Consider the following 15,501-nt stretch of genomic DNA (forward strand, 5'->3'; position numbering starts at 1 on the left):
ACATACACACACAAAATAACTTTTAAAACTGGTAAATAAATTCAGTAAAATTGCAGGATATAAAATAAAACCCAAGGGGAGTTATGGGGGGAAAAAAGAGGAACAAATGTAATAATCTGAACAATAAAGATGTAATTTAAAAAAAATAATTATGTGGAAAAAAAATAAAATAAAACCCAAAAATCAGTTGCATTTTTATACACCAATAATGCACTATCAGAAAGGAAACTAAGAAAACAATCCCATTTATAATTACATCAAAAAATAAATAAAATAAGATACCTTGGAATAAATTTAACCAAGAATATAAAAGATCTTTACTCAGAAAATTGTAAGACACTGGAAAAAGAAACTGAAGAAAATACAAATAAGTTGAAGCGTATATATTGTTCATGAATAGGAAGAATCAACATCATTAAAATGTCTGTACTACCCAAAGCAATCTATAGATTTGATGCAATTCTTATCACGATACCAATGGTGCATTTCAAAGAACTAGAACAAATATTCCAAAAATTTATATGGAACTACAAAAGGCCTCAAATAGCCACAGCAATCTTGAGAAAGAAGAACAAAGTAGGAGGAATCACACTACCTGATATCAAACTATACTACAAGGCCATAGTAATCAAAACAGCATGATCCTGGCATAAAAACAAACATATAGATAAAGAAATAGAATAAAGAGCCTGGAAAGAAACCCATACGGTTCTGGTCAATTAATACTTGACAAAAGAGGCAAAAACATACAATGGGTTAAAGATAGTGTTTTCAGTAAGTGGTATTGGGGAAATTAGAGAGAATTGTGCAAAAAAAATGAAACTAGACCACAAGGATAAACTCAAAATGAATTAAATCCTTAAATGTCAAACTAAAAAGCTTTTGCACAGCAAAGGAAACCATCAACAAAATGAAAAGGCAACCCACTGAATGGGAGAACATATTTGCCAATGAGAGGTTAATATCCAAAATTTATAAAGGACTGATATAGCTCAGCACAAAAAATACAATCCAGTTAAAAAAAAAAAAAGGACCTGAATAGACACTTCTTCAAAGAAGACATACAAATGGCTAACAGACATATGAAAAGATGTTCAACATCACTAATGATCAAAGAAATGCCAATTAAAACCACAATGAGATATCACCTCACATCTGTCCAGATGGACTTGTGCAAATGGCTACCATCAATAAATAAACAACAAGTGTTGGTGAGGATGTGGAAAAAAAGGAATCCTCAGCACTGTTGTTGGGAATGCAGATTGGTGCAGCCACTGTGGAAAACAGTATGGAGTTTCCTCCAAAAATTAAAAGTGGAACAATCACACTCCTGGGAACATATCTGAAGAAACCTGAAACACTAATCCAGAAGAATACATGCATCCCTATGTTCATTGCCCTGTTATTTCCAATCGCCAAGATTTGGAAGCAGCCCAAGTGCCCATCCGTAGATGAGTGGATAAAAAAGCTGTGATACACTTACATAATGGAATGCTACTCGGCCATAGAAAAAGAAGGAAATGTTACCCTTTGCGACTTCATGGATGGACTTGGAGAACATTATACTAAGTGAAATAAGCCATTCAGAGAAAGGTAAGTACCATATGATTTCACTCATATGTGGAATCTAATGAACAAAATAAGCTACCAAAATAGAAATAGACTCATGGATAGAAAACAGACTGACAGTTGTCAGAGGGGAGTGGGGTTGGGGAGCTTCGTGAAAAGGGGAAAGGATTAAGCAAAGAAAAAAAAACTCGCCCTGACCGGTTTGGCTCAGTGGATAGAGCGTCGGCCTGCGGACTGAAGGGTTCCAGGTTCGATTCCAGTCGGGGGCATGTACCTTGGTTGTGGGCACATCACCAGTGTTGGGTGTGCAGGAGGCACCTGATCGGTGTTTCTCTCTCATTGATGTTTCAAACTCTCTATCCCTCTCCCTTCTTCTCTGTAAAAATCAATAAAATATATTTTTTAAAAAAAAGAAAAGAAAAAAATCTCAAAGACATAGACAATAGTATGGTGAGTGCCAGAGGGCAAGGGGTTTGGGGAAGGTAACAATGTAAAGGTTGATGGAAGGAGACTTGAGTTGGTGTGGTGAATACATAATACAATATACAGATGATGAATTGTACACCTGAAACCTATATAATTTTATTAACCAATGTCAACCCATTAAATTCAATAAAAAAAAAATTTTTAACTAGAAGGCAGGCCACCCCACATGTGTATCCTACACATTACATACACACCCCAGACCCAGTCTCTCTGACATCCAAGGTCCATCGTGAAAACAAAACCCCTTCTATCAGATGCAGGGGACAGTGGGGTAGGTGAAATAATGGAAAGAGAATGCCTACATGGTATTTGTGAAATAAACTGAGACAGAGATATTAATACTCCAATTTGATTGGGGGGGAGCGGGGAGGGGAATCACTGGATTGGGCAGAGAACATTTGGAAACATCTGGAAAAGTTTTATCTGCCATTAGTCGAGTGGGTCTTCATGACATAGGTTCCATTTTAGAAAAGTAAAGGTCATTCCATTGTCATACCCTTTAGCTCCATGAACTTCATAACTGCAGCACATCACATCAATTACACACTAGATTTGCTGGGTGGAATGATTGTAATGTTTTCAAGGCTAGTGTTGGCAACAATTGACAATTTTATAGGTAAAAGGTGTTTAGTACAGTTGTCCTTCAATATCAGCAATGGATTGGTCCCAGGACACCACCACCATCACTCCAGGATGCTCAAGGCCGTTCTGTCAAATGGCATAGTATTTGCATATAACCAATGCACATTCCTCTGTATACTTCTGTGAAAAGAGGTGACCGGAGTCATCTTGTACTCTGACTCCGTCTTGTTGGACAACTAAATTGCATCAACCTTGCTGACTTGCAAAAAAACACATTTTTTGCTGAGGAAGAAACTTTCTGTGTACCATATAGCTGTGCTTTCTAAGAACTGTGCAAAAAATGTTTCTTTCCCAGTAATGGAAAGTCAATATTCATGAGAAGCCAATGACTTCCAAAAGATAAATTTCCCTTTGATCATAATCCTTGGTAAACAGCTAATGTAACTGAAATGTTAATCCCCAGACAGGACACTTTTCTGGTTGCTTCCAGAATCTGTGTTTCTGAATTTCAATTCAAAAGCCCAAATAAGGGTTTTTCTTGCCTGGCAGCCTTACCTTTTTCTCTCAGTCAACACTCTAAATCATCTTTAGATTAGGTATAATACCTAATACAATGTAAATGCTACAAATAGTTGTTATACTGTCTTGTTTAGGGAATGATGACAAGAAAATATCTGTACATGTTCAGTACAGATGTAGGCCTAACTATATGTACATGACCCCAACATAACATTTTTTTCCAAATATTTTTGATCTGCTGATGGTTGAACCTATCAATGTGGAACCGCAGGTATGGAAGAAAGACTGTATTTATAATTTATTTTCTTAATATATTTTTATTGATTTCAGAGAGGAAGGGAGAGGGAGAGAGAGATAGAAACATCAATGATGAGAGAGAATCGTTGATCAGCTGCCTCCTACACGTCCCCAACTGGGGATCAAGCCCACAATCCAGGCACGTGCCCTTGAGTGGAATCAAACCTGGGACCCTTCAGTCTGCAGGCCAACGCTCTATCCACTGAGCTAAACAAACTAGGGCTGTATTTATCATTTAAATTTGTTCACTTGTGAGATGGCATGTGAGGTCCCTGTTCTCTTGAGAGCAGTAGAATTCTATTTTTTGGTTATCATCATATCCTTATTTTCTATAACAGCACTTTGCAGATATTAGATATTTAATGAAAGTTGAGTAATTGATGGATGAATTTCATTGTCATGTGTTTACAGGCAATTTATAATTTGTTCTGTAAATGGTTTTTACATGGCCTTGCCCATTGAGATATTAGCAACACTCTTATAACAGCAAATATAGCAAATTGATTTCCTATGCAATTTCTTATTGCAAACGTTCACAGAGGCATAGCATTAAAAAAAAACAACCTAAATATGAAGTTAAGGAAATGAAAAGTGAATTTGATGTGGTGTGAACATATAGTGTCAGAAGTTGAGCTTGGCCCAAGGAGGATTCCTGTTGAGATCAGTATTGATTTCAATGAGAAGTCCACTTAAGGAAGCACAAGATGAGGAATGGCCAGGAAGAGAGCAGAACTCTACATCAGAGAACTCTATTCTACAGATGAACTTGCACAAGTGCTCCCCAAATAGTTCCGCCCATTTACTCACAAAATATGTGTGGAGGGCCCACTCTGAGCCAGGCCCTGTGCCAGATGCTGGGCTATGGCAGCCAGCAAAAGAGGCCAGGTGAGGTCAGGTGCTCGCCCACATGAAACCTACATTCCAGCGTCAGCGATTGCTAGGGCATTGTTTACAGGAATAAAACACACACTGGAAACAACCGAAGTGCCTGTGATAGAGGACTGGATAAAGAAGATGTGTTGCATCTACACAATGGAATACTACTCAGCCAGAAGAAAGGACAAAATAACGTCATTCACAACAACATGGATGGACCTTGAGAACATGATGCTAAGTGAAATAAGTCAGACAGCAAAAGCTAAGAACCATATGGTTTCACTCATATGTGGGATATAAAACTGAAACTTATGAACACAAACAGCAGTGTGGCAGTTGCCAGCAGGAAGGGTGTAGAGAGAAGAGAGTCCTAATATGGGGTGACAGGAGAAGATTTGACTTTGGGTGGAGGGTACATGGTGCTATATACAGATTTTGTAACTTAGAAATCCACACATGAAACCTATATGTTCATGTTGACCAATGTCACCCCAATAAAATTTAATTTAAAAAACAACACTGAAAGCAACCTGAATATCTACCACTAGCAACAAATTCTTCAATTGTAGTGAAATACTATGTAAATTTGTATACATACTCACTATAAACATCCTATGTTCAAAGGAAAAATAATTTAGAGAACAGTATATATAGTATGAGCCCAGCTTTTATCATACACTTCAGAACTGCTTACTGTACCATGAGTGTGGTGTAAATTTTGTTAGAATAAAAAGGAAAGTAAGGGATAGGTCTCAACCTGGTAGCAAACACAAAATAGTTCTCCTCTGACTTCAGGAGGACAGAACTTGTCTCAACTTCCCAAGTAAACAAACAAGTTCAAATGACTAAACCAACTAAACTACCAAACTACTAAATACCATGGTGGGGGTGGGCTGTGGTTTTTTGTTGTTTAATTTGGTTTGTTGGTCTGCCTACAAAATTGTTTAAAACTTTGTTAACTCCACAAAGTAGGTGTGAGAGATACTGTTGGTGGAAAGGGGTATGGTTCTTGTATTCATTTTAACTGGTTTTCACAATTGATTTTTTAAAAATCTAGTATAAATAGCCTTAACAAGTGTTCCTATCATTTCACCCAGCAAATATAATGCAGTCACAAATATAAATACTAATATATATGAGCACTTATGGCAGGATATTTTTCAACATGGCTATGAACCTATAGGCAAAGTTACCAATGTTGCAAACAGTTAGCTGACATATGCCTGAAAGTCAGAATCCAAATAATATCTGGCATACTTGATTTTACTATAGGAGTTATAAATTATTTAGTACTTTTCCATGAAGATGTCTGTCTCAGGAACTCCCATGTAATACATACATGTAATAAATCCTTTATTTCTGGCATTATAAAATCACTCTTGCCCTGTAGTCTCTAAGTAAATGTTGAGCAACATTTTATGAATATTATTTTGAAGGGGTCCCAAATCACTGGCCCATAACTGGGCACACATCTGACTCAGTCCATCTTTGGAGAGACAGCTGGCCTAACATGGAGAAGTCACCAGGAAATAAGGCTACCTCAGGACGTCCCAGAGAGAGTGTGGTTATGCAATACCTGACCCTCATTCTTCTCTATTAGCCTCTGCTTCATTTGGTGCATAGTTCAGCCTGGCTGCCACATCCCTTTCTCAACATAACAACTCTCAATATGCTTTGGACTTCTGCCTCATTGCCAACTCTCTTGGTCTCTCAATCTCCCAACTCCAAATTTCTTCCAGAGAAGAGGTGTCTAGCTGGCTCAGCTGAATTGTATAAGTCAATCCCATAAGTCATTCAACCGGGAGAGGGACAATTATTGACACAGGTCTAATCAGCAAGGCCATGGGAGGGCAGGGTTAGGCTACAAGCAAGAGGAGGCAGGGGTAGACATGTCTGAGCCCCCGCTATATCCTTTGGATAATCATCCTTAAATATTGCTCTGTTGGCTCAGATTGTCAAACTTGAGCAGAATGAAATAGTTTTGTGTCAGGGAGCAGCTATGGCAGCCTGACTTGGAATGTCAAGACCGAGGTGAAATAAGAAGGGCGTCCAAACAAGGGGCAGCAATGGTAGTTTGGTTTATACCAGGGACCTGGTTCACACCAGATCAAGGAGGGTGCCATGCAGCACCTGGCATGGGATATCAATAATAGAGGCAACAAGGGCCTCTGCAAGGGAGACTGCAATGGGGCAGCTCAACATGGAGTAAAGAGGGCATCCCTGTGGCCTGGCATGGGGTTCAGTGCCCAGTGGGGATGAGGAGGATGTCCACACAGAGGGCAAAGGTACAACTGATGAATAATCACATACTGGGGGCATTAATCAAATGAATAATATATGTTGAGGATCAAGTTCTCACTGTCAGTGTTACAAGTATGAAAAGGAAGAAAATTAGAATGAACCCTGTGATCCTGCCAAAAAATGCATAGCCTGCATCTAATCATGAGGAAACAACAGAAAAAAAAATCAAAACTGAGGGACATTCATCGGCAGGGTGCTGGTAAACGTTTAACAACTACCTCTCCAAAAGGCAACAATAAAATAATTTTATGTGTAGCATTTCCATATATAAGAACCTCGTGATGGCCATTTCAACATGACCTCAGCCTGTCTGCAAAATTCAATGAAATTGAGCAATCAGCTCTCGTGATCCAGTAGGAGCCAGCTCCAGCGTATCACCGTGTACAGAATTATTGGCAGTACTCAACAGTGTCAAGGTCATGAAAGTTAAGGAAATACTGGATAATGTTCCAGCTTAAAGGTAGCGCAGGAGTGATGACAACTAAATGCAACATATAAGCCTCAATTGGATCTTTATCTCTAAAGGATATTATGAGGACACGTGCAAAACTTGAATGGAGTCTGTGGACTAGATACATCAGTGTTAATGTAGAAGGCTAAATGGTGGCCCTCAAAAGACATGTCTACATCCTAACTTCCTGAACCTGTGTACGTGAATCACTCCTCCACAATTCAGGTGCCAGTGCCCATTGCACAGGGAAAGCCAAAACATTGAGACACTGATGTTTCTTTGATTTGGACAAAGCAAGAGGACAGGAGAGCAAGATTTCTCAAATCCATCTCTCTCAAAAAGCAAACAGAATGAGTGTTGATGCAGCTAGGGGATTTGGGAGGGGGTGTTTCAGGGAACTGAGAGAGAAGTCTGTGTTTCTTGAGGTATAGATGACGCTTATATGTATCAGACTCCTGGGCGTCAGCAGCTGCTCACAGCTAACTTGAAGACATTCTTTCCCTCCACAAAGCAAACTCATAAATTCTTGCCGAACCGGTTTGGCTCAGTGGATAGAGCGTCAGCCTGAGGACTGAAGGGTCCCAGGTTCGATTCCAGTCAAGGGCATGTACCTTGGTTGTGGGCACATCCCCAGTAGGGGGTATGCAGGAGGCACCTGATCGATCTCTCTCATCGATGTTTCTAACTCTCTGTCCCTCTCCCTTCTTCTCTGTGAAAAATCAATAAAATATTTTTTAAAAAAAATTCTCTTTATGACCCTGAAGGTTATCTCCTCCTGCTTGACAAGGAGACACCCTATTAGCAGCTTCTGACTAACTTCATGAGAACAAAAGGAGTTGAGCAGAAGGAGTGGTTAACAGAAGAACAAAGGCCTAATTAAGAATTAAACTATTTAATTCTAGCTGCCAAAAATAGTAGAGGCATTAAAATCACTGATCTGCTGCCTCCTGCACAGCCCACATTGGGGAGCAAGCCCTGACTGAGAATACGAGCCATGACCTCCAGCTTCATTGATCAATGCTCAACCACTGAGCCACACCCAGCCGGGCCGGAAGAGAGCTCTTGCCAAGCCCTTGGGTCCCCAGATATCTTGGGTTGGAGGTAAAAAAGTTAGCAGCTGTGGGATTACATGGCTCTTTTTTAGTCCCTCTTATGTACCAGCCTTACTAAAATCTAACCAACCCACGTCTGCAACCCTGCTCGGATATTTGGATCAGCCCTAGGTTAGTCAGTAGCCCAGTGGTACCAGGTTGGGCATTCTGTGTTGCACACCATTAGAGTCAAATCCCAAGCTAAAACTCATGATTCAGGATGGGGTTGGATTGGTTCCCTAAAGAGATTTGATTGTATTTTTTAAAGAGTTCTTTATATATTAAGGTTGGAAAATAAATTTTTTTCTTTTTATAAATTCAACACAGCATGATAATCTCTATAGGGAGTAGAGAGAAATTGTTTCTTTGTTACTAATGTTGTGGCCCCACCCCATAACAAAGAAAAAATTTCTGGAGGATGAGGCCCAGAAATCAGGATTTTAAAAAAGATTCCCAGGTGATTCTAATGTGCAGCCAAGGTTGAGAACCACTGCTTTAAAGGGTTAAGGGACACCATAGAAGTTAAAACACCTGCTACAGATAAAGCCAAACTCAGCTGAAATGAATCACCTCATTAACCTATTTATTTATTCTTTAGGGAAAATGGCTAGTCCACTTGTTGCTCCCTATTCTGCAAGCAAGTTTGCTCTCGATGGGTTTTTCTCCTCCATCAGGACGGAATTTTCAGTGACCAAGGTCAATGTGTCAATCACTCTCTGTATCCTCGGCCTCATAGACACAGGTAAGGTCAAGAGACTGGAATAAATGGCCTGCAGATGGATCGCCTGTCTTACCGTTGTGGGTAGAGGGTGCTGAACTCCCCAATTCATGTGTAGTGACCTGAAAGCCAGTGAGAGCACTAAGTCCTCATTTAATGAAGTGCTCTTGTCACTAATGGAGCCTCTGACTACTCTTTGACCCCTTCTTTCCATTCTTACCCCCAAATATGCTGAGTGACACCACACACATCACTTGATCCTATTCTGAGCACCTTATATCCTCTTGTATTTGAAATGGCCATTACTTTCCTATATGAGACATATCAAATACAAGTTTGTTTTTCTTAATAACATCACTAGTAAGAAGACATATCAAATATGAACCCTTTGATATGATTCACTGAAAAAGACACAGCAGTGTGTTCATAGTATTCTTGCCAAAAATGCATCACCTCATTCCAATAAGAGAACAATGGACCCATGAGAGACAAGGAAAGACTGAAGAACTATCACAGATTAGATGGGAAATTAGAAAAATTTAATAGTAAGTGAAATCCTGGATAAGATCTTAGATCATAAAAAAAGGCATTAGTGAAAAAATAAGGCCTGTGGTTTAGTTAGTAATAGTGTTCCAATTATACCACACCTGTTCTTGATAATTGTGCAATGGTTATGTATGATATTATGATTAGGGGAAGCAGAGCGAACAAGGTAAGGGAATACTTTGCATAATTTTTCTAAGTTTTCGTAAGCCCAAGTGCAAGTTTATCTAAAACATGTGGCAAATATGATAAGAAAACTTTATTTAAAGAGCAATTGATTCCACTGAGTAGTAGTTACAGAACAAGAGAAAGACAGAGATGCACAGTGAAACAAGGAAGAGATAGAGAAAGAGAAGCTGTGCAAAAAGAACATGAAAAGCTGGAAGGTGAGAGAAGATAACAGAGATTCCTTCTAAGTGAAAGTAGATAATGTTGACAAGGGAGCAAAGGCCTGAATTCTTGTCCTCTTCCTTGGTGAGTCATCATGCAGCACTCTTTGTGACTTCTCTCTGTTCTGCTCGCCCACATTACTTCCTCACCCCTAATCAAAACACCCATGAAGAACATGATTCAAATCTCTCAACTAATTAGCTCTAACTGCCCCCACAAATCTTCATCCAGGAAGACAGGGATTGTATGAAGCCTCTCTTTGCCCAACAGACCCTAAGCCTACCCAGTCTTCTCCGTGTGTTCCTGATAGGGCCCATGGGCCTTTCAGAGTAAGCACTGGAAAACAGCCCCTATCAGCTAAGTTGTTAGGGTCAGCAGGCCTTTCAATGATGTAGGCTCTACTAGTCTTGGATAACCCCCCACTTCTCTTGTTATTTAATAGACTCAGCCATGAAGGCAGTGTCTGGGATACTCAACACCGAGGCAGCTCCAAAGGAAGACTGTGCCTTGGAGATCATCAAAAGGGGAGCTCTACGCCAAGAGGAAATGTATTATGGCAAAGTAGGATGGACCAGTCTCCTGCTGAAAAATCCAGGGAGGAGGATCCTGGAATTCCTCAGCCTACGAAATTATAATATGGAAAAATTTATAAACAACTAGAAATGTCCTTAGGATAAGGGAGCTTGGGACTGTTCTGCCAGATGTTTATCTAAGCTCCATCCATGAAGGCATCTACCCAGAGAGATAAATGAGTCAGTCTCCCCAGAGAGTTGCAAGCCATGCCTCATGTCTCCCAGTTTGATGGAGTTCGTCTAACACTTGCACAGTGAACATGTGATTATACCAAATGTCATGAAGCTGCATTATCTATGAGTTTTTTGTTGTTTGTTTGCGTGTTTGTTTGTTTTTGTTTTTGCTGAATCCCTCCCCCTTTTTCATTCAACCCTGCAGCCCCTCTCCCCTCTAATAGCTGTCAGTCTGTTGTCTGTCTGAGTCTGTTTCTATTTTGTTTGTTAGTTTATTTTGTTCATTAGATTCCACATATGAGTGAAATCATATGGTACTTGTCTTTCTTTAACTGGCTTATTTCACTTAGCATAATATTCTCTCTAGGCCCATCCATGCTGTTGCAAAGGGTAAGATTTCCTTCTTTTCTATGGGAACCTGCAGTTGTGAAATTGTTAGTCACCATAGGTATAAAATTATAAGATAATTATATCAAATTTACCTCATCTAATCTAATAAAAGAGAAACATGCAAATTGACTGCACCTCCACTACGCCCCAAGCCATGCCCACCAGCCAATCAGAGCGACTATATGCAAATTAACCCAACCAAGATGGCAGCCACAGAGCTGGAGCAAGCAGGAGGCTTGGTTGCCCCGGCGATGGAGGAAGCCAAGCTTCCCACCTGCCCTGGCCAGCTGTGGCCTCTGCTCAAGGCAACAAAGTTTCAATTATAGAAGATAAATAAATCCCAGATACCTGCTTCCAGCCAGCCTCCACTGGGAGCTTGGGTGGCTGGGGGCCGTGGCCAGCCTGCAAACAGCCATCAGCCATTCACCCAGGCTGGCCACACCCTCATGGGGTGAGGATCCCTGCTCAGGGGCTTGGACAGGCTGCAAACAGCCATCAGCCCCTCACCCAGCCTGGCCAGGCACCCCAGCAGGACCCCCCAACCTGAAGTGGCTGTGGCAAGCCTGCAAACAGCCATCAGCCACTCACCCAGACTGACCAGACACTCCAGCGGGGACCCCCACCCTGAAGGGGGTGTGACCAGTCTGAAAACGGCCTTCAGCCCCTCACCCAGGCTGGCCAGGCACCCCAGCGGGGCCCCCACCCATGCACCAGGCCTCTATCCTATATAATAAAAGGGTAATATGCAAATTGACCCTAACAGCAGAATGACTGGTCACTATGACACACACTGACCACCAGGGGGCAGACGCTCAATGCAGGAGCTGCGCCCTGGTGGTCAGTGCACTCCCACAGGGGGAGCTTTGCTCAGCCACAAACCAGGCTGACGGCTGCCAGTACAGCAGTGGTGGTGGGAGCCTCTCCTGCCTCCTCAGCAGTGCTAAGGATGTCCAACTGCAGCTTAGGTCTGCTCCCTGCTGGCAAGTGTACATCCCCCGAGGGCTCCCGGGCTGCCAGAGGGATGTCTGATTGCCAGCTTAGGCCCAATTCCCCAGGGAGCCAGCCTAAGCCAGCAGGTGGTCATCCCCTGAGTTGTCCCAGACTGCAAGAGGGCACAGGCTGGGCTGAGGGACCAACCCCCCCCCCCCCCGGCCCAAGTGCACAAATTTTTGTGCACCAGGCCTCTAGTATATAATAATGTTCTGATGCTTAGTATAATAAATTGTAATAGAGGTCACATAAACTTTCCAAATCATAACTGGTAGCTGTAACTTTAGTCCATTCAGTATGATGCCTTTAAAACCATAACCTATACAAGTAAAAGTTATCAGTGTTCATTTCTTATTTTATGGTTTGAATGTTTTCGTTGTTTTTGAGTTGAAGAAATCACTCTACTCTTCATTTAATTGACATAATGTCTTCACTAGTATGTATATTTCAGATACTTTTTCTATTATTTGTTATTGCTCCTCTAGGAAGGAGGACACCTGGGTCTGAATCACTTGGGAAAACGCCCAGAGTGGAGGTCTCTAGAAACTTGAGCCACACAGCCTGTGCTCATCTGTTGCACTCAGAATGCATAAAGCATCAATGCTTTACATGTGAATGCTCAACTGTTTTTCAGACATTTGGAGAGAAGGAGTTGGAGTTCAAGTCCTGCCATTCACATATTTAATCATTCCTTCGGTCAACAAATATTTATCCAACACTTGCCAGGTATCACCTGAATATAACCAAATAGCAAACAAGACTTCAGTTACATTAACAACTCAACAAAACCTTAGTTAGTCAGGCCCCAAACTTGGAAGAGATCATTTTAATAGAGTTTAATAACAAAGGGGTTATTTACAAAAAGTGTGGGCAAGACCAAAGGGCAATCACAAGAGATAACATGTATATCAGGGCTGGTTGTGGCTGTTTTCAAGCCTGGGCCCGCCCCAGTAGGGACAAGAGGAGAGAACTGTTATGAAAACCCAGAGATAAAAAGAACTGTTTGGAGAGTGCCGTGTGGCAGGAGCTATGCCATTCAGTTAAGGAATGCAACCAGCCCACTAAGGATCTTGAAGGAGGAACGTGGAGGAATAAATGCCCCAGGCTCACTCTCATCACTCTCTGATTTCTTGCTGATATTTCCTATTAACTGAACAGAGGTGCAAGGGAGCAGATTGATATAAACTAAACAGGTCAGCTTTCCCCATGCACAGAGCAGGGTGGAAAAGGATGGAGAGTGTTCTGGAGGGACAGCCTGTATATCCAGCATGAACTCAATGCTCCCAAACATAATGCTTCCATGGTTAGGGATTCCAGGGCACAAAAAATTAGGTCTGGGAACTGAAATCATTGAGGGCTCCCGGTTAAGCGTCTTCATTAACATGACATTACAATTCATTGTCTTTATCAGCACGACTTTACTACTCCAAGCAACTTTTGTCCAGAAAGATAAATGTTGCAAATCCATTCTAAATCCTCAACTTTTCAACAGACAACATAAAATGACCGTTAACCTTTCACGAGTCTTTGGAACCCTCACTTCACTATGCTCACCAATCCCAAACCAATGCATCATGATCCTTACCCAATCCTAACCAAGCCACCACACTGAATACCCACCTGAAACTAGATCCAATACTCATCAATTCCCCAACTTTGCTCTCCCTATTCTTTTTTAAAAATATATATTTTTATTTTTATTGATTTCAGTGAGGAAGGGAGAGGGAAGGAGAGATAGAAACATCAGTGATGACAGAGAATCATTGATCGGCTGCCTCCTGCATGCCCCACACCAGGCATTGAGCCCCCAACCTGAGCATGTGCCCTGACCAGGGATGGAACTGTGACCTCATGGCTCATAGATCAATGCTCAACCACTAAGCCATGCTGGCCAGCATTTCTTTGTGGATTCCAAAAGCAATTCCACTCTTACTGAGTGAGCACTGTTGCATGTTCCTAATATTTCGGAGGTAAGAAGGAAGATTGAATTTACATTCATTCAGTGTGCGTCATCTAACTCCAAAGACCTCCCTTGGCCATGTCTCTTTGAAAGTGCTTCCTCCTGGCTCCACCTCCAATATGACTCTGACCCCCAGGGAATTCAGCTCCCGTTGGCCTTCCCCTCCCCTCATTCATCATGGATTCTGACTCTAACTTGAAGCCATCCAGCAGTTTTTTAAGAAAACAAAGATATTCTCTTACTGCAAGAACCTGTTAGGAAAACATAAAAATTTCTAAACATTACATTCGTGGTTAGGGCTAACCCTAACCAAAAAAATTAAAAACCTTAATGTCTACCCATGGGACATCAATGTTATGAAATCACTATATAATGATAGAAAGGGATGAGGTGGATTTCTATGTACTCACAGGCAAGGATCTTCATGACATATTGTTAAGTATATAAAAGAAGGTGCTTACAAATATACTACAATGGATTATACTATAATTACTACAATCCATTTTTTGTTAAAATATTATACACATACATGCCTTTCCCTTACATGTGTGTTTAGTATAAATCAGCAGCTCCCTGATTCTGCTCACTCGTCACTCATTGGACTGCATGGGGGAAGTAAGAGAAGCTATGAAACAATATTGATGTTGTTATAAATGAAACCTTTGATCTTTCCAAGGATGTATTGGTGTATGTTTTTCTCCAGAAAAAGAGAAGGAAAGGGGAGAAGCCCTAATGTGTGAATTTGCTGTGCCCATGATGTAAACACTCTCACCACGGTTGATTTCAAGCCACCAGTTGACATCACCCAGTGTTTATGAGAAGAGATATGCACCAGCAGCTCTCTCAAACCTGCTCAGCCGGCTCCAGCAGCACCACCCTGACTTTCTCTTTCCACATTCTTAACATAAGTAGTTGTTCTTAAAGGCCCAGCACAATGCCTCTCTCCTCCAAGGACTTGAAAGTAGCAGAACAGCTTATGTCTACCACTGCCAGGGAAAGAGGGGGAACAAGGGCTCCCAAAGAGGAGATATTCGCATTCTTCAACTCTCAAGGTGTCCACGTCTTGCATGAAGTCAACAGCCTTAACTAAAGGGTCAGCGAGTTGACCTTCATGTTTGCTAGCACTGCACTCCTTTGGGAGCAACCGAAAAACCCAGTGTCAGGGGCTGAAGCAAGTAGACATTTATTTTCCTCCCGTCACAAAACGTCTGCAAAGGACAGACCAGGGCCTTACGGAGCCGGCTCCTTCTGTCTTTCCACTCAGCTATCCATCCTGTTCCTTGTCACTGTGTGGTCACAGGACATCTGCTCAGCATCATGCTGTGTTTCAGGCAAGAAAAACAGGAATATGAAGGGCAAAAGATGCACGTGGGCATGCCAGATGAGTCTGACCCAGAGGAAGAGCCCACTGGGAGGCCCTCTCCAGGACTTCAGCTCACATCCCATGGGCTAGACCAGCCGTGGGCAAACTACGGCCCGCGGGCCGGATCTGGCCCGTTTGAAATGAATAAAACTAAAAAAAAAAAAAAAAAAAGACCATACCCTTTTATGTAATGATGTTTACTTTGAATTTATATTAGTTCACACAAATA

The 15,501-nt window shown here is 41.5% G+C and overlaps 1 protein-coding gene across 2 annotated transcripts in view; it reads left to right on the forward strand.

Moving 5' to 3' along the window:
- Window positions 1–10,876, forward strand: part of HSD11B1 (hydroxysteroid 11-beta dehydrogenase 1) — a 28,333-nt gene extending 17,457 nt beyond the window's left edge. Inside the window, exons 6-7 of one of the 2 annotated variants that reach the window (XM_059674706.1) lie at window positions 8,771–8,914; window positions 10,266–10,876. In XM_059674706.1, coding sequence (XP_059530689.1) covers window positions 8,771–8,914; window positions 10,266–10,483 — 362 coding nt within the window. In that variant the 3' untranslated portion in view covers window positions 10,484–10,876. The remainder of the gene's footprint in view (window positions 1–8,770; window positions 8,915–10,265) is intronic. The other variant, XM_059674707.1, reaches the window with a different exon arrangement.
- Window positions 10,877–15,501: the final 4,625 nt, after the last annotated feature.

The sequence above is a fragment of the Myotis daubentonii genome, chromosome 18 (genome assembly GCF_963259705.1).
Source record: "Myotis daubentonii chromosome 18, mMyoDau2.1, whole genome shotgun sequence".
Lineage (NCBI taxonomy): Eukaryota > Metazoa > Chordata > Mammalia > Chiroptera > Vespertilionidae > Myotis > Myotis daubentonii.